The sequence below is a fragment of the Vombatus ursinus genome, unplaced genomic scaffold (genome assembly GCF_900497805.2).
Source record: "Vombatus ursinus unplaced genomic scaffold, bare-nosed wombat genome assembly UNPS02014798.1, whole genome shotgun sequence".
NCBI classification, from domain to species: Eukaryota; Metazoa; Chordata; class Mammalia; order Diprotodontia; family Vombatidae; genus Vombatus; species Vombatus ursinus.
In genome coordinates this window covers 27,103,216-27,122,838 of record NW_020954576.1, presented here as the reverse complement: position 1 = coordinate 27,122,838, position 19,623 = coordinate 27,103,216, and the positions used below count along the sequence as shown (strand labels likewise).

At 37.3% G+C, this 19,623-nt stretch overlaps 1 protein-coding gene across 2 annotated transcripts; it reads left to right on the top strand.

Moving 5' to 3' along the window:
* Positions 1–18,560, top strand: LOC114050242 (protein cornichon homolog 4). 2 transcript variants are annotated; one of them, XM_027871889.1, is made up of 5 exons: positions 12–147; positions 2,244–2,312; positions 9,065–9,177; positions 15,682–15,822; positions 18,400–18,560. In XM_027871889.1, exons 1-5 carry the CDS (start codon positions 79–81, stop codon positions 18,425–18,427), a joined length of 420 nt encoding a protein of 139 aa, XP_027727690.1. In that variant the 5' UTR covers positions 12–78; the 3' UTR covers positions 18,428–18,560. The 2 variants fall into 2 exon arrangements, with proteins under 2 accessions (XP_027727691.1, XP_027727690.1); XM_027871890.1 differs by lacking the exon at positions 18,400–18,560 and having other exon boundaries at positions 1–147; positions 15,729–15,822.
* Positions 18,561–19,623: the final 1,063 nt, after the last annotated feature.

Below are 19,623 nucleotides of genomic sequence, written 5' to 3'. Positions count from 1 at the left end.
ATGGCGGAGGCCATTGGTGGGAGGTTCCGCGGACGGTAGCCGGTTTGGCGGAACTGGCGGCGACGAAGGCGCCGAAGGATGGAGGCGGTGGTTTTCGTCTTCTCGCTCATCGATTGCTGCGCCCTCATCTTCCTTTCCGTCTATTTTGTATCCTTGCCTCTCGTCTGCCCTCCTGGCTGGGACTCCGTCGGACACCCCGTGGCGTGGCGTGGCGTGGCGGGCCCGGGCCCGGGCCGGGGGAGCCCCAACCTCGGGGCTGAGCGGGCGCGGGTGCGGACAGGGGAAGGTGGGGGGCCCGCCCGCCGCCGCGCCGGAGCGGGGGTGCGCGCGAACAGGGCCGGCCCGGGCTCTGGCCAGGGCGGGGCGGGCTGCCGGGGGCCGGGGGTGGGTGTGTCTGACGGAGGAGCGAGGGGAGCCCTACCTCGGTCCCGATCCCGTGATTTCCTGGGTCCCCGCTTTGGCTGGGCCCCCTCCCCGCCCGAGTCCTAGGTGCAGCCTAACCGGGCATGATTCATTGCCTCGGTCCGTCCCCTCGGCGCTCTTCGGAGAGGAAGGTTAGGTTTCCCCAGGAGATTTTTTTTTTTTTGCGGGGAAGGATAATCCAGCGGTGTGGAGCCAGGTAGCGTGGGCACTGGATACCCCATCGGGCTGATCCTGGCTGGGACCCCAGCCTCCCCTCCCCGCGGCTGCTCTAGTGCTAGGGAGCCCTCTTGTCATTCCTTTAAACACCCCCCTCCTTTGTTCTCCAGAGTGTTGCAGCCCAGGCATTTCACACCCCAAGCAAGACTGGGTTCATTTTCTAGAGGCGAACTCTTCGCTTTGGAATAACATCCTTTTCTGGATGTTTTATGTTAAACTTCTTGAAAAACCAGTGTTGAAGAAATGTTAGGTCTATAAATACACTATTAGTTAACTGCCTCCATTCTTTTTGCAACTACTTTTTGTGGTTTCCTAAAGTGTGAACTCTTTTAAGTCTTTGGACATGCCAGAAGTGTTTTACAAAACAGGCCCATTTGAAGTTGGCTACAAGTGTCATGGAGATTTTGTATTTATTCTTTCATGTTACAATGTTTATACTGTGTCTATGCAAGGCAGAAAGTAGTTATTGAAGCTCAGGACTGAACTAAGTAGGCACTTCAGGACATAGAAAAGAAACAAACTATCTCAGCCCCAGAACACCAATCTTATTAACAGTATTGCATAATAATGCCACGTTACTTTGTTATTAAAATTAAACTAGAATCTGCTTCCCATTTTATAGCTTAGTGCCTTGAACATAATAAAGTTCAGTAATTGTTAAATGAATGAATGAATGGTTTAGAAATAAATGTTCCTTGCCACTTTTTTGTGTGTGAGATTTTAGGTCATGAAATTTTAACCTTTCTTTTGTGTGTCATGAATCCTTTTGGCAGTCTGCTGAAACATGTGGACCCTTTCTTAGAACAATGTTTTTAAATGCATATGATCATAAAGGAAGCAATTTGTATTGAAATATCATTAGCAAAATATTTTTTAAAAGTTTATAGACCCCAGATTAAGAATCCCCATTCTATAGACAGAATTAAATTTTCAGTTTGTTAGAGCATATTGCCTTTTGGTTATCCTACAGCAGTTTTAAAATTCTTTTAAAATTGATAACTTTTGTTTTGACACAAAACGGCCCCAAAACTCCAACAATGAACAACACAACCCCCCCACCCCTCAGTTCTTTTCCCCAGCAAAATCACCTGATAGAGTGTTTGTAGCTGATGGTGCTTAACCCTTTTCTGTAGAATGGTAAGCATGAAAGCCAGAATGTTGGGGGATAAGGAGACAAGGACATTGAGGAAATGGAGGAAAGGAATATATACTGAATTGTCCCATTTCTTTTTAATTGTTAAAATAGATATTACTTTACTACTTTTATACTTTCATTTTGGATCTTTTTAATCTCCCTGTTTTTCACATTATGTTGCATTTGGGAGGTCCAGATGTAGAAATAGTGAGTACTGGTAAGGCTATCCATGAATGTCATTGGTTGAAAAGGGAATGGGGTAAAATAAATGAGAAATTTAAGTTCTCTTAATAATCTGACATTAATATTTTTCAGTAAAGAAATAGCAAATTTTTTTTTATCAAGTCAAACCTCATTCTATCGTTGAGCAGTATGAGTTGTATACTTAGTCATTTTCTGAGGCTTTAACATGAAATCACTGTTGTATTATTAAAGATTGAATTTAATGTTTCCTTATCTTGGTCTTCAGATAATCACATTATCTGATTTAGAATGTGACTACATCAATGCTAGGTCTTGTTGCTCAAAATTAAACAAGGTAAGACTTTAAAAGCCTATTTTCTAATGTTCTAGTCAGTAGGAATCTAGTCAGCTCTCAATTTCCTGTACCAATCAAGGGGAACAGTTGACTGTAGAATACATGTTCTTGAAGCTTGAATTATGGATGTAATATGTTAAAAATAATATCAGGAAGGCAGTGGGCCAGAATGAACTGAAGTTTTCAGAATTAAAAAAAAAATATTCCAAGGACAATAAAGAACTTTAAAAAGTATATTTGATGTGAAGATACCAGGGTTGAGTCTACTTCTTGAGGCAGATACTATAATAATAATGCTACCAAATGAGAAAGAGAAGGGAAAGTAAATACCCAGCTACTCCACTTCCGCCTTCTCAGTTGAGAAAAAGGATCCTCAAACTGATAACAGTAGGACAAACTTAGTGAAGAGGAAACTGAAACTCAAGACAAGCAACTAGATAGTTAGAAAGCACACTGAGCCACTTTAAATGACTTTTGAAAGAATCGTGGAGTCTTAGAGTTTGAAGGAACCTTGGAAGTCTTTTAGTGCAGACCGTGTCTGAAGCATGAATCTGTGCTATAGTACAGTCTCCCTGACTGTAGCCCCCGCTTGGACATATCTATGAGAGAAAACAGAACTATTCTCTCACCCCGCAAAGATACCCCCATCTCATTTTGGGGCAACTCTTAATTCTAAAGAACTTGTTTCTTACTTGAACCAAAATTTGTTACTCTCTAGTCCTGGTTCAGTTCTGTAGAGCGTAGTAGAACAACGATAATCTCTGTTCTCCATAAAAATATCCAATAGAAGTCCCCTGTCTTAGATGATCTATGTCAACAAAGACCTAGATAAAATTGTGGAGTTGCTCAGAATTATGAAAAATGTGAAATGTGCTGAAAGACCGAAAATAGAAAAGTACTGATTTGTGGGGGAGGGGGAAAGGGAAGAATTAGATTCTTTAGAAACTAGACTCTTGAGCTTGGTGTTAATCCCTGGCAAAATATAAAACATTCACAGGTGGTTTGTGAGAACTTAGAAGGTGAAATATGAAGCAATGTACTTGCAATCAGGAGAACCCAAATTTAATGGGAGTTCTGACACTCCCTTTGTGACCTTAGCCAACAGTGTAGTTAAGTGGATTAACAGAGTGGTTGAATCTGTACCTAAAGAATATTAGTTAATAGATGCATGTTAAACTGGAGGGAGGTCTTCCTACTGGTTTGCATAAATACAGTGTCTTAAACCCTGACCTTTTCAACATGTTTATTGGTGATTTGGATGAAGACATCAGTGACAGATTTGCAGGTGACACAGAGCTGGGAGGGTTAGCTAAAATACACCAAATGACAGAATTTAAAAAAAAAAAGGTAGATCTGGCTTGTTTTAAAAGTGCCCAAATTTAACAAGATGAAATTTAATTCGTATTATTCTCAAATATTCAGATGGATATCTGAGTTCATTGATTCTGTAGACCTCCCCAGTGATGCAGGTTGCACCCTTTCCATGCCTGCCTATACTGTGCTATGCTTGTCCATGTCCTTATATAAATTTGCTATAGGGTGTCCAATCAATATGTACCTTTCTTCTGACCCATGGATTGGAACTATGGTGATGACAATAGATTATATTTGTATAGTGCTTTATAGTTATAAAAACTTTCTTCAGAACAGTCCTGTAATATAGATAGTATAAATATAATTTCCATTTTGTAGGTGAGATGACTGAAGTTCAGAGAGGTTGTTACTTTGTCTACTGTTAGACAGCTAGGTAAGTGGTAGGGCCCAGATGTTGTCTTCGAACTCCCAGTCCATTACAATTTTCACTACACCAGGCTGTCTTTCTAAGATTCAGAGTTCTTCAGATTCAAAAAGTTAACTTCATAAATATGAGATAGAAGAGATGTGTCTTAACAGCAGTTCATATAAAAAGATTTAGGGGTTTTAGTTGACTGTAAACTCAATTAGAGTCATCAGTATGGTTTATCTGCTAAAAAACTCTAATATTAGGCTCTATGATTAGAAGTGTATTTCCCAGAATAAGGAAGATATTTGTACAACTCTTCTCTCTGTTGGTCAGATCATTTTAAGAGGGACATTGGACAAAATGGAAATCATCTGTGATGGTGAAGGGACTTGGAACCAGGTCAGAGGAGGATTGGTTGAAGGAACTGGAGTTGTTTAGCCTGGAGAAGAGCAGATTTAATGATGAATAGTATCCCTGTCTTCAAGTATTTGAAGGGTTGTCATGTGGAAGGGGGGTTGGAGCTTACTTGAGTAGCTCCAGAGAGCAGAACCAAAACAATGGGTAGTAGTTACAAGGAGACACATTTCATTTCAGTATAAAGAAGAACTTTTTGACAATCAAGACTGTCCAAAAATGGAATGGCCTGACTGAAAAGGCTGTTGGAAGGGATCACAAAGGCTGTTTAGTTCAACCCTCATTTTACAGATGTGGAACTGAGGCATAGAGTACTTAAGTGACTTGCTCAAGATCTAACAGGCAATTAGAAGCAGAGACTGGATTAACCTCAGGCCTTCTGACTCCAAAGCCAGTGCTTGTCACTGGAAGATTCAAACAAGCTAGACGACTGTTTCTCAAGGGTACTCCTGTGTGAGGTAAGAGGTTAGATGGGGACCAGATGACTTCAGAGTTTCCTTCCATCTCAGAAATTGGATTAGTTCTGACATCTCACAATACTTGGTGTAATAAAACGCCCTCAGGAATGTTGGACGTGAAAAAAATCTGTCTCTTCAGCTCCTCCTTTTTCCCCCTTTCATTTTCCCTCACTGTTACAGCAAAGGCAAAGTACCTACGTGAGGAAAGCTGTTCTCTTTCTCAAGTCTGTGTTTCTTTACTCTTGGAGTCTCACATCATCCCTGGGTGAGGATGATAATTTAAAGGATAGTCACTTTCTTAGCCATATTACCATTTTGATACCTTTTTGAAAGGAACTGCACACACACACACACACACACACACACACACACACACACACACACACAAAATGAAAAATAACACTTAAAGGTGGTGGTGGTGGGGGAGCCAGCCTGAACCAGCTGGAGGCATCTTAAAAATGTTTAGTGTGAGTATTTACATCTCAGAAATAGGCAAATAATACAAATCTGGGCTTGATTTATTGTTTTGTTGATTGTCTAGACTTAAGAAAGTGAGGAGAAAGGGGAAAATATTAACAATGCAGATTAAGCTTACAGATTTATCATGTATACTCCACTACCCCCCTCCTTGTTAAACATCAGTACACTGCAGCTTATAGGCCATACTTGGGTTATATAATCCAGATTTAGGAGAAAAAAATTCAGCTTATAGTCAGACCAAAATAGTGGGCATTTTTGTTTAAAAGATTCTCTTCAGGCAACTGAGGCAACATCACCTTTAATTTAGCCAGAACTTTATTTTGGTAAAAACACTTGAATTGCAGAAATTGAATATAGGTAAGTGAAACAATTAGCATTGGTTCAACCTATGGGAAGGATGGACCTACACTTTGTGCCTAAAAAGTGTTATGTACATATTTGACTCTAAAAACCACTTACACGTGTCTTCCATTTTTTTTTCTACTGAGATTTCTCTGGCCCATGATAGAAATAAAATGAAATTTTTAAAGTTGAATTTTTAATAAACTATATCTTAATTACCTAGTAGTGATATTGTTATTGAATTGTTAACTTTCAAATAAATTATTTCTTGGTTAGTTGAGTGGCACATTATTTTTGTTTAGCATGTAGGATGTTTTGTAGGTTTTCTTTTGAAAACTGAAAAAAAAAGACCAGTTTTTTTGAATGAGAGGGTTATTCCTTGTTGTCCATTTAAGTCAGAGGTCTGTGAATTTGTTTTAAAAAATACGTTGATGGTTGTATTTTAATAAAATTGCTTTCCTTAGTAATCCTGTACAATTAAAAACATTACTCCAGAAAGGGATCCAAAGGATTCACAAGATTGCCAGAGAGGTCTGACACAAAAAAGATGAAGAACCCCTAATTTAAGTCATTTTAGAGACACCTAAACATTGGCAGATCTCTAAGGTGGTATTAGCTAATTATAGCATGGATGTAGCTGGTTAGGATTTGACAGTCCTTGGGTTTTGAATGAGAATTTTATGAAATCTCCCTGCCTGGAGTTCCCCTACCAGAGCAAGCTCCAGTGTCTTGACCATTTGTCTTATCTCATAAACCCACAGTTCTTTTGGGACTGATGATGACACTCACTCCCTAGGGTCAGAGCTGGGAGTGATATTGGCTTTGGGGTGAGCCGCCTTCTTGTTCTGCCGTACCCAGGGATGCTGTTTATAGCGGCTGCACCACCTCCCTATGCTCTTTCCAACCCTTCTTTACCTTGTTTTCACACTGTCAGCCTAACGTCCTAAGATTGGGTTCTGTGCCTCTGGCACTCTGTCAAGACATCACAGTAGAACTTCAGAATTGGAAGGGACTTTAGAAACAATTTACTCCAACTCATGGCAGTTCTTCCTGCTGTCAAGCCTAAGTTTGCCTTTTTGCAGCTTCTACCTATTCCTCCTACTTTTCCTCATTGAAACCAAACTGAACAAGGGTAACCCGTCTTCCACATGACAAATCTTGAAATCCACAAAGAGAGCTACATTGCTCCTCCCTTTCCCATGAATTTCCTGTCCTGGCTAAACATCCCCATTTTCTTCAGCCAGTGTTCATACTGTGTGGTCCTTAGGTCCTCCGCCTTCGTAGCTGCCTTCCTTGGACACTCACTGGCCTATCAAGTGTCCTTCCTAAATTTTGGCAACTGAAATGAGTGCAACGTTTCAGATGTCTGACCAGGGTAGAATATATATAGATTATCACCTCCTTGTTCTGGAAGCTGTGCTCCTCTGTATTCAGCTTAAGATCACATTAAATGTTTTTGTAGGAATGTCACACTTTTGACTCATTGTACTTACAAGCCACTCAAACTCCTAGCTCTTTTACAGATGAACTGCTGCTGTCTTGTATTTTTGAAGTTAATTTTTTCAAACCCAAGTATATGACTTTACATTTATCCCTGTTACATTTCATTTTATTAGATTCAGACCAACAAGATAAGATCTTTTTTGATCCTGACTCTGTCATACAGAGTGACTATCTGTTCTAGCTTTGTGTCATCTGCAAATTTGGTAGGGGTTCTATCTATGCCTTCCATTGATAAGAATGTTAAGCAGCATTTGGCCAAGCATTCATTCCTTCCAACTCCACTGGAGAACTCCTTCCAAGTTGATATCAAATGATTAGTGACTATCCTTTCAGTCCAGCCTTTCAGCCACTTCTAGATAGACACCTAACTCATATCTCTCTATAATTTCCCCAAGAATAGCATGAAATATGTATTCAAATACTTTGTTAAAGACTAGGTAAACAGCATTCCCCTAATCTGTGAGTCTAGTGACGCTATTTAAAGAAAAGAAAATAAGGCTAGTATAAATAAATGTTGCTGACTGCTGAATTAAATTATACATTTATTAATAGTTGAAAATTTGACTACACTTTCAGAAAATGTGGAAAAAAACAAGTATCTTACGGTTTGTCCCTAGAGAATAAATTACCCAGTGGGAGGATCTGGCTGGTTGGGAGTATTTTAATATTCCATTTTGTTTAGCTTATTAAAATACATTATTAAAAATGATAAAACATAAGTTAATACAAAACATTTTTTTAGGTCCTTCTGTTCCCACATCCTCTGCTCCTCCTTTCCCCCACTGAGAGCCCAGCTGTAATAGTTGTCAGTGCGTGAAAAATGGAGTCATAAATGAAGGAAACTAAAATTGTGTTGCCATGTTAATGTAATAATGTAATCTTAAATTTAAGTCCTGGTTCTGCCACTACCTCTCTGCCCTTCCAAGTATTTACTTTAAGCTTTATTCAGTGTTTAGGTTTTTATCCTTCCTTGAGTTGAATGATGGTCTCCATGAGAATGATTTATTTGTAAAGTACATTGAGGTTCTGGGTTGAAAGGTTTTATGGAAATTGTTAGTGGCTGCAAGTGGCATAGCAGATAGAGAGTTGGCCTTAGAACCAGGACCACATGAGTTCAAGTCTCACCTCTGACATATCCACACTGTGTGAACTTGGATGAGTTATTTTTTAGTGCTGTAGGCAAGAGGCAGCAAATGTGGGGCCAGAGTCTGGCTAGAAACAGATTAAAATGTGATTGAGACATATTTAGCAAAATAAATAAAAATACAGTAAAACATAGATAATGTCACATTCCAGCCCCAGGGATCCTCTTGTATGGTAGTGGCCCCTGGTTCTATTTGAGTTTGATACCACTACTCTGAGTAAAGCTTTAAAAACCGGAAGTTATAAAGAAGGTACTGGCTGGCCTGTGTGGTAGAAGTTCCTCACCAGGCGCTCCTTATGCCACTAAAATTACAGGCTCAGTTCCTGTCCCTTTCCAGCTGTAATGCCCTAATTTGTGTTCATATTGACTTAGGGTTTTTTTTTTTTTAAAGCAGAGAGATTGAAATAAAAAGTAAACTAGACTTCCCTACCTCCACCCCCTTTTCAATCAGGGCTTTAAATTTGCGTGATAAAATCAAACATGAAATTTAAGTATGTTATTTAAGACAAACTTCAACTGGCCACATAGGCAATCAGTTGGTTGCACAGGCAGGTGAAGCCGCTTGCAGATATGAGGCATCTGCCCTTGGGTAAAGTCCCAAGGTGCCAGCATGGAGGTTTTTTACAGTCATAGACTTGGCTGCAAACAATATGAAGAAAATGTAAAATGTGCTTTCCTTTCTTTTCAGTGGGTGGTCCCAGAATTGATTGGCCACACTATTGTTACCATATTAATGCTTATTTCATTGCACTGGTTCATTTTTCTCCTCAACTTGCCTGTTGCTACCTGGAATATATATCGGTGAGTACAGCATATTTAGTTTTTTCATTAGGGCAGGTTTTTGGCCTAGAGTAGTAAAAATGAGGGTGTACTAAGCCACATTTGAAAGTTAGCCAAAACATTTATTGTACTTTTTTAAAATGGCCTACTCTTAATAAGGGGTTATTAGATAATATAGTAAATGAAAGAAGGATTCGTTATTCCTTGTGTAATATGTATTGTTTACTTGAATTGTTTACTTTGGAGTGGGAAAATAGCTATTTTCAAGATTATATTCTGGGGGAAAGGCATAAATTTGTATTATGTAAATATTTTTTCAAGTCTGTAATATTTAACTATCATAAACTTGAAAAAATGTTTTTCATTCAGTACTTAATTCTTTCAGGGAAAAAGTTTTCAAACTGACTGAAAATGTTGGACTTTTTGTTGCATTTAATATCTATAGGCATGGATTAGTCCAAACCACAGAAGATCCATAGGTTATTGCAGACCTTATATTATATATTGTAACATGGAAATTAGATAACTGTAACAATTACTAAAGCCTTGACTTAAACATATAGTTTTGTTCAAATATAGCAAATTGGAAATACCCCCATAGTTCAAAGAATATACAGAATATTTTCTAACTTGAAAAGAACTCTGAAATAACAACAGTGCTTAAAATCACATTTGTAATGGTAATAGTTCAGTGCTTTTGGAAACTTTTAGCCCTTTTCTTTTGTATTTATGTCTAGCTGGTTTGAGTAAAACAGAAATTTTCTTAGCATGATCAATTGACTGAGTGTTGCTTTCTTATTTTAAGAGGTCTTTTCTTTCCATTTACATTGTTACTCCTTTAGTTAAGACTCTCTTCACTCAGAAATTAATGTCTTCTGTTCTGAAATCATCTTCAGATTTCTTCCTCCCTCACTCAGAGAGCCATCCCTTGTAACAAAGAAGATTAAAGGGAAAAAAAGTTTCTGCAAAACTAACATATCATTTGAGTCTGAAAATATATGCAATATTTATACCCTTAGTCACTTACCTCCCTGGTGAAGGGAGGTACATTTTCTCATCTTGTTTTTCAGGTGAAGCGTGTTGTTATATGTCTAGTAGATAGTGATCAGTTTGATTTATTTTTTTGATCACTTACATTGTTGCAGTTATTGTGAATATTATTTTTTCATACTGCTTACTACATTTTGTATCAGTTCATATATTTTCATGCTTCTCTGTATTCTTCTTATTTGTCCTTTCTTATAGCATAGTAATATTTCATTACATTTATGCACCACAGTTTGTTAACTTTTTCCCATTCAGTGGGCACCTACTTTGCTTCTGATTCTTTGTTATCACAAAGAGTGATGTAACAAATATTTTGGTGTAAATGAGACTTTTTATTCTATTTTTGTCTTCCATGGGGCATGGATCTAGCAGTGGGATCTATAACTTAAAAGTTTCTGAACATTTGAGTCACTTTTTCAGCATAATTCCAACTTGCTTTCTAGAATCATTGGATTAATTCACTGCTCCCCCAGCAGAGTACTGATGTGCTTGTTTTCCCACAGCCCTTCCAACATTGTATTATTCCTATCATTTGATATCTTTGTGAATTTGCTGGTGAGATAAAATCTCAAGTGATATTTTGATTTGCATTTTAAAAAATTATAGTGACTTAGAGCTGTTTCATGGGTTGTTAATAATTTGTAATTCTTATTTTGAGAATTGTTTGTTAAAAACTTTTGACTACTTATCCTTTGGAGAATGGCTCTTGATTATAATACATATGTATGTTAATTCCATTTACATCTTGGATATCAGACAAGAATATTTCTGAAATGACTTTTTCTTGTGCGGTGGTTTCCCCTCTTATTTTTGTTGCATTGATTTTGTTTGTTCAAAAACTTTTTGATATTATATAGTCTAATTTATTTTAATTCTTTAATTGCCTTTATCCTTTTTTTGGTTAAGAATTCTCTCACTACCTACAGTTGTTGGTGATAATGTTTTTCGCTTTTTTTGGTGTATGTGATGTGACCTTTTATTATGTTTTTAAGGTTTCCATTTGGGATTTGTTATGATATATAGTATAAATACAGACCTATATTTTTGAGGGTTTTTTTTTATTTTGTTTTTGCCAAACAGTTTTCCCATTTATGGCCAAATAGGGAATTAATCCCTAGGTAGTTTGTGTTCTTGGTTAATTGAAATTAGTTATTTCTGATTCCTACTTATCTAATTTGTTCCACCAATCTTCTTTTGTGTTTTTTTAGCTGGTACCGTAATGTTTTGATGGTTACTGCTTATAATATATTTTAGATCTTACCCCTTCGTTTCTACTTTTTGTCATTATTCCTTAGAGATTTTAGGCCTTTTGCTCCTGCAAATGAATTTGTTAAGCTTTATAAAGTGTTTTCTTAGTAGTTTCATTGGCATATTAAATCTGTAAATCAGAAAATTACTTTTTATCTTTGTCAGATAGACTTGAGCAGAATCAGCATGTTTATGTCTCCTAGATCCACCCACTGACCTTGAACTCAGTGCTAGATAAATCAAGAACCCACTACATCTAAAGTGCTGTCTCGTTCTGACCATAACACACTGTAGAAGAGCTACAGTGGGTACTGAAATCTTTAGTCTCTAGGTCTTGGGTATACTCTTAACTAACCACAAACCATACCATCAGGAGCTTAATGCGTGCAAGTGCTTACTTATCTTATTGGAAACTGAAATATACATGGAAGAAATTAAGAGCTCTGAAGTAGCCACCTTTGTACTTTTAGTTAGATTGCAACAGAAGAAGGCACTCCCTTTGGTTGCTTTTGGCTGTCAAGTCCAAAGATCCTCCTTCCTTGTAATTACATAAGGACAGAATGCAAGTATGTGTGTTTGAAGGATAGGTTCTGTAAGAATACTTCAGAAGAAGAACCATTTGTGGATCTTAAGTCCATTAGATATTCAAAAATAATTTCCTCCTCAGTTTGTCAATCAAATATTTATTAAACATCTGCTGTGGACAAAGCTTTATGCCAAACACTGTGGGGGGAGACAAGAAAAGTTATAAAATGTGGTCCCTGGCCACAATGACCTCATTTCTGAAACAAGATATAAATACATGGAAAATTAAATAACAATACAAGCATGAAATAGACGTCCCAAGAGAGTGCACACCTCATTGCCAAATAAGTGATATTGTCAGTATATGGAATAAGAGAGGAGGATGAGATCACCATGTCACCTGAGCATGGCCTTAAAGAATAAATAGGATTTAGGCATGTCATAAGCAAAACACAGAGGCAGGAAATTTGCCTAGATCATATTTTTATAAAGAATAATGGAAGAGAACACGGGAAAGTAGTAAGTAGTATTTATGTAGCACTTTAAGATTTCCAAAGCACTTTACAAATATCTCATTTTATCCTCACAACAACTCTGGGAAGTAGGTACCATTATTATTCCCATTTTTCAAATGGGGAAACTAAGGCAGGCAGCAGTTAAGTGACTTGGCCTACCATCTCACACCTAGTAGCTGACTGAGGCTGAATTTGAACTTGGATCTTCCTGACTCCAGGTCTAGTGCTTTATCTACTCTTCCTTCTAAGTGCTTAGGTAGGTTATGGAATCGTTGTAGAGTTCCAAGTGAAGGAGTTAGACCTTAATTCTTTAGGCCAGTGGTGTCAGACTCAGACAGGAGCCACTGAACTAAAAATGGGAGTCTCTAAACCGTACATAAAAATCTCTGAAAGCCACATATCGAGTGAGAAAACCTAATGTTAATATCATCTATGTTTTATTGTATTTTTATTTATTTTGCCACATGTTTCCCAATTACATTTTAATCTGATCTGGGCTGCACTCAGGAGTGTTGTGGGCTTCATGCCTGACACTTCTGCTTTAGGCAATGGACCGCTGTTCTTCCCAGGAAGAAGGAGAGGCACTGATTCCAAATGCCCTATGGGAGTTCCCTCCTGTAACTAAAGGAATATCTAACATAAATTGCAGACTAGAAGACAGCTTATTTGGGGGAGGGATAGTTAATAGGACCATAGATTTGCAGCTGGACCTCAGAGGCTATTAATTTCAGTCCGCTTATTTTACGGATAAGGAAACAGGCCAACGAAGTTAGTCATTGGACTTACTCAGGCTCATAGAAATAGTGAGCTTCAGAGGCAAGATTTGAACCCCTGTCTATCCTCTGACTCTTTTTCAGGCTTTCTTAATCTTAGTTTCTTCCCTTTGAGACTACCCCCAACTTACCCCGGCTCTGTCTTGTTTGTTGACAGTTGTTTACATGCTGTCTCCCGTTTTTAGACTATGAGCTCCTTGTGAGCAGGGACTGTTTGTTTTTGTTTTAAAAAAAAATTTTTTTTTTTTGCCTTTCTTTGTATCCCTAGTGCTTAGCACAATGCCTGGCACATAGTAGATGCTTCATAAATGCTAGTTGACTGATAGCTTATTCACCCTTTATATCCAATTAGTTGCCAGATCTTATTGATTTTAACTCCACAATATGCCTCCCAAGACCACTTCTGCTCACCTGGCTTCCAAATGATGTGAGGAGTGATCTTTCCTCACTTATACCTTATATACAGATTGGGAGAGGTTTTGGTGCTAATAATACAAGTGCATGGGAATGATGAGAGCTATCATGGCTATCAACTTGTTTGCTTTCCTGCCATTTTACCAGCTGCTATTCTGCTCTGGCAATGACTAGGAATTGACTAAGTTTCATTGTAGAGTTCCAACTGAAGGAGTTCTATAGAAGCCTTATATACATTACTTCCCAAAATTTTTAACAAAATCATTTTCCTTTCTCTTGTGCTACTTTTGTCCCAATTACACTAGTTTAGTCCCTCATCACCTCTTGCCTGGAGTATTAAAGTAACCTCCTAATTGATCTCCTGGCCTTTAGCCCCTCCTGTTTCTATCTCATCCTCCACATGACTGCCGAGATATATATAACTACACAATGAATCTGCTAACGTGAAGAAGCTGGAAAGGTTCTCTCTTTTGGGTAGAATAAAATATAAACTCTTCTGATTGGCTTTTCACCATAGCTTGAGCCAGCCTTTCTAGGCTTCCTGTCACAATGAGGCTTTGCCCTGCCTTTCAAAGCTTATCCCTGTTACTGTCTTTTATCATTCTATGTGCCAGCCAGATTGGCCCACCTGTATTCTCTATACCTGATACCACATCGTGTGTGTGTCACTGTGCCTTCACACAGGCGTCCCTCATGTCTGGAGTGAACCCTCTTCACCTCTGCCTCTGAGAATCCCTTGCTTCTTTCAAAGTTCAACCCAAGTACCTCATCCTATAGGAAACTTATCCTGATATCTCCAATTGTTACTTCCCTTGCCTCAGAATTTACTCTGTGTATAGTTTGTATTGAATTTTTTGTATACATGTGTTTCCTCCCAATAGAGTGTAAGCTCTTTGAGGGCAGGCATTGTTTTTGTATTTTTCTTCTAACTTACCCTATACACTTTATTAATCTTTTTAAAAAAATCACTTTTATTGTATTACCTCCTTCTATAAACCCTTTAATTCAGTAATTTATTAAATTCTATTACTGTGCAAAGTGCTGAGGCTACTTTTTCTAATGGAGTACATGAAGGATGGGGACAATGAGAAAACATTATTTAGAATTGGAAGGGACTATAGAGACCCTCAGAAAGAAGTCTGAGGACTAAACCTTGGGGAATGTTCACATTTTGAGGCAGGAAGAAGCAGCGCCAATGAAAGAAGATAGTTATACTTTTATTAGAAATGTTAGGATAGTGCGTGTATGTATGTATGTTTGTATATACACACATATGCATGTATCCATACACATATGTATGTATTTATAATAATAATAGCCAGTGTTTATGTAGTGCTTTAAGGCTTGTAAGATGCTTTATGTATATTTTCTTATTTGATCCTCATTACAATCCTATGAGGTAGGTATTATTTTACAGATAAGGAAATAGAGGCTGAGAGAGATTAGGTGATTTGCCCAGCATAATTCAGGTACAAAGTGAAGTGGGATTTGAACACAAGTATTCCCCTCTCCAAGTGCTTTATTCACTATCCCAACCTGCCTGAGACTAAATTTGAACACAAGCTTAGCCAGTTATACACTTTGATCATATTAAAAGACTGAAATTTGACTCAATATCCTCATTTATGAGACTCAGTTTAAGAGGGATCATGCGTATCAAAATAATTATTTTTCATGAAGTTGTTTTTAAAGTATTTTATTTTAATTGACTTGTAGTCGGTGGGTATATTGCTATTTGGGTTCTTTATGTTATTCATATTTTAATTTCTTATGGTATATTAAAATACCATGTTCTGTAAAGCCATTCTGCAGTCATTGGACATAGAATTTGTTTCTTCATTCCTTTCTTCCCTGCTGATCCCCTCTATTATACATAGTTTTAGTAGTAATATTTTTGTTCAGATACATTGAATTTCCTACTAATAATCTCTTTACAGTATATTCTTAGTAATTGGATCAACTGGTCAATGGGTATGAACATTTTTTATTCTTTAATCTCCCAGGTTCATTATGGTACCAAGTGGGAACATGGGAGTGTTTGATCCTACAGAGATACACAACCGAGGGCAGTTGAAGTCACACATGAAGGAAGCCATGATCAAGCTTGGTTTTCATTTGCTTTGTTTCTTTATGTACCTTTATAGGTAAGTCTAATATCACTGGGATTTTCCTGTATACCAGGGAATTTTATTTTTAATGTTCGACATACTAGAGCATAGACGATTTTTGCATTGACACGGAAAGCAAAGGTGACTTTAGAGATTACTTGTATTTCTTTTAGTTGTGCAGAGTTATCATTTTCATTATATCTATATCCCAGACATGAGTTTTCACTTCATGACAAACTCACTGAATTCTGTGTCCTGGGCAGAATTCGTAGTGCCGCTGGCACCAACAACAGTGGGTCAGTTTGGCATTCCCAAGACAACTTCTGCTCATCCAGCTTCTGTTATCTCCAGATTGAGAGTAATTGGGAATCACCAGAAACCCTACATATTTCTTCTCGCAATTTCAAACATGAAATCCTTTCCTTTGTCTTCCTTGTTACCTTTATGTGCTTTTACTTTTATTCTCCAGGACAAGGGAATGAAAGAATCTAAAATCTTATGTGTGTATTTGGGTAAACTACTTGATTTGACTTGTGAAAAACATTCTTTGTGAACCTGGAAATTAGGATAGGGTATTGTTTCAAAACTTAGGAGGCTTGTTTCTTTTTCCCTCTAGGTACTCACAAATCTTAGGTAAACAAAGGAAATACATTAGGAACAGCATGGATTGAATACTAGAGAATACTAGATTTAAAGTCAGGAAGTCGTGGGTTTGAATTCTACCTCTGATGTATGCCACCTGAGTAGGCAAGTCATTCATCCTTCTGAGCCTCAGGCAACATTCTGGGATTTTAAATTGAAAAGAGTTGTGATGTATAACAGTGGAAAGGCTTCCACTGTTAATGAAATAGATTGACATATATGTCAAGATTTAGAACTTTTACCATGTGCAGATTCCTAATGGTCATGTTACTAGAAAGCAATGACAGATTTTATAAATTGCCTTTGTTTGGGCCACTGAGGAAGCATGGCTAACATTTAAATAGCATTTCAGGGTCTTTACATGTATCATATTTGAATCTCACAGCATGTGAGGAAGATACAACCTGTGTTATCTTACAGATGAGGAAATGAAGGCTTAGAGAGGTTATTTGTCTGGATTCAAAGAGCAAGTAAGTGCTAGAGGAGAGATTAGAACCCAGGTCTGACTCCAAGCCAAGCACTCTGTATAGATGGAAAGGAGTAAAAAATTATGCATATAATTGTTTTATTTGACATTTACTTAATAGGCAAGAGGAGGGAGAATTTTTCTTATTTTTTTAAATTAAATTGCCCTCCTATGTTTTTCCTTTTTTATATCGGATGGAGTTAAACATTTAATTCGATCTTTGAATGAAACATCTTAGAAGTCATGGCCATTATGTTCCGCTCTACAGTGCCCATTTTCTAAAATCCTGTTACTGTACTGATACTGTAACTTATTGATGTAGATTATGTTGAAATTAGAATTTATTTGGTTTACTTTTCATCATCCACCTAATTTGTCTTTTTTATATCTTTACTTTTTAAGACAGAAAATATCTGTCACCTATCCCATTTACATATATATAAAAAAACCCTTCAAATACCAAAAATGAAAATTGAAGACTAAATAAATTTTCTATTGAAGACCTGCTTCATTTAATTTCATTTCAGCAAACATGGAAATAAACTTGTTCCCAATGAGTTTGGTAATTCTGCCTGTTTCTCTGCTGTTAAAACGTTTACCTTTTGGATCTTAGACTACATGCACTTTTCCTGCCAACATTTGGGGCTCTTATGACAGTGCACTGAATTATATATGGCAGGCACTTCAATGTATGTTGAATTATTCAGTTAAATGTACATGCATATGTTCAGACTCAGTCTGAATTAAACAGAAAACAAACTGGTTTCAGGCCTTCCATATCTGCTTAAGTCCTTTACTTCTCTGAAAATCTGGCTCAGGTACCATCTTCAAGTCTTCTCTGATGCACCCCAATTGAAATCTCTTCTTCCTGCCTTATATTTCTTGTAGTCCTTTAGACATAGGTTGGGGAACCTATGGCCTCAAGGCCACATGTGGCCCCCTAGGTCCTCCAGTGCAGCCTTTTGACTGAGTCCAAGTTTTACAGAACAGATCCTTTCATGAAGGGGATCTGTTTTGTGAAGTTCAGTCAAAAGGCTGCACCCAAAGACCTAGAAGGCCACAAGTTCCCCACCTCTGATTCTAGAGTCTAGACTCTAGATCTTCCTTTGTCCTGATGATATTCTAGGTACTTGATACATAATTTGTTTACAGTCTACTAAGGGATAAAATATAAACTTTTTGAGGGGATTTTTGTCATCTTAATCAAGTTTCTGTACACATTTCCTTTTCACATTGGTTTAGGTTATATTCTCAAGTTTACCATTTACCTTTAACTTCAAATGAAAATGAGTCAGTCAGTTAACAAGGATTTATTAAACACTTACTATGTATGGACTTCAATATGTTCTGCTCTATTTAGGTCCAGATTTTTCTAATCAAAACAGTATTACCTGCTGAGCTCTACAGATTCAAAGTAGGAATTCTGTTGTATAGTTGAAAGTGGTTGGACAACTCTTGTAGGTCCTCCTTAAACACATGTTAACAATAATCTCTTTTCTTTACAGTATGATTCTGGCTTTGATAAATGACTGAACCTGGAAGGAGATGCCTAACTTGGAGACTCACACTACAGTGAAAGTTGAGGAGCCAGAGATGAGTTTAGTCCATACCTAGACTGTGTTCATTAAGCAGTATATTTTTTTCCTCTTTGGACAAAAAAAAAAAACCAAACAACCCAAAAAACTATTTTTGCTGTATTTTTACCACATAAAGTATTTAAAAAACATGAACTGAGTTCTTGTAGATTTGTGGTTCTCAGCCTCACCACTAGCACACGTAATCAAGGCACCCATTTGATCTTCTCTGTGTTGAAAATCATCATTTGTTGAAGGAATGGTACTATTAATTGAAGAATTGCAAGCCAAAGAAATAAAGAATAAATATAACGAGAAAAGTTACTTGGATTAGCAAAAAATATCCCTAAATTCACAGTAATAAGACAGAGCTCACCATGTCAGTGTCAGTCTGGCTAAAAGAAAATTATCTGTCTTCTTTCCCTATAATTCTACAATTTCATGTATTTAATATGCTTTAAAATTTGTAAGACTTTCAACCAAAGGTTTTTTCATATGAATATTTTAAAAAAATGACATTTTAACAGAATTCTTACAGAAGCTATACAACTTTTTAAGCCATTTACCAGTGTTAACCTGTTTAAAGATAGGACAAACACAAAGAGAGCAAAAATTGTAGCCAAGGACATTTGATTAATTTAGTTGCTCCATCCACAGCTCCTTAAACACATAGTCTTAATGGCTTTCACCAGTTCTTAATTTGTTTGTCATGGTTCAAAATCATTGAACCTGCATTCATTCTTTCTTATATCCTAGTGGTTTTAGAGTGGGAATATTTATTTGGTAGATGCTGACTGAATTGTAAGCTGGGGATGACTGTAGTTGAAATCAATTTGAAATCAAGCTATTATTGTTTATCTGAAGCCAAATAAACAATAACTAGTCTACATTTACCATTGCCCTAATACTTTCACAACTACACCATAGAAATTTTATTTCATTACTCTAAATCAGTTGCAGCTGCTAAGGGGAATTAACCATATCAGCACTATTTGCCATATCTAGGTTACAATATGAATCTTTGCAATTGAATGCATAGACAGAATGTGGTTGTGGCCTCCCCAAGAATATTAATCACCATCTGCCATCAGTGCTGAGCAGCCAAATGTGCTCAAGGTTTCTGATCATTAAAAGATTAAACGGGCTACTCTCTCA

Coding starts and splice junctions, on each gene's coding strand:
- LOC114050242 (XM_027871889.1), top strand. CDS start 79: ATGGAGGCGGTGGTTTTCGTCTTCTCGCTCATCGATTGCTGCGCCCTC. Junction 9,178..15,681: donor GCTACCTGGAATATATATCG/GTGAGTACAGCA, acceptor TTAATCTCCCAG/GTTCATTATGGTACCAAGTG. Junction 15,823..18,399: donor TTCTTTATGTACCTTTATAG/GTAAGTCTAATA, acceptor TTTTCTTTACAG/TATGATTCTGGCTTTGATAA.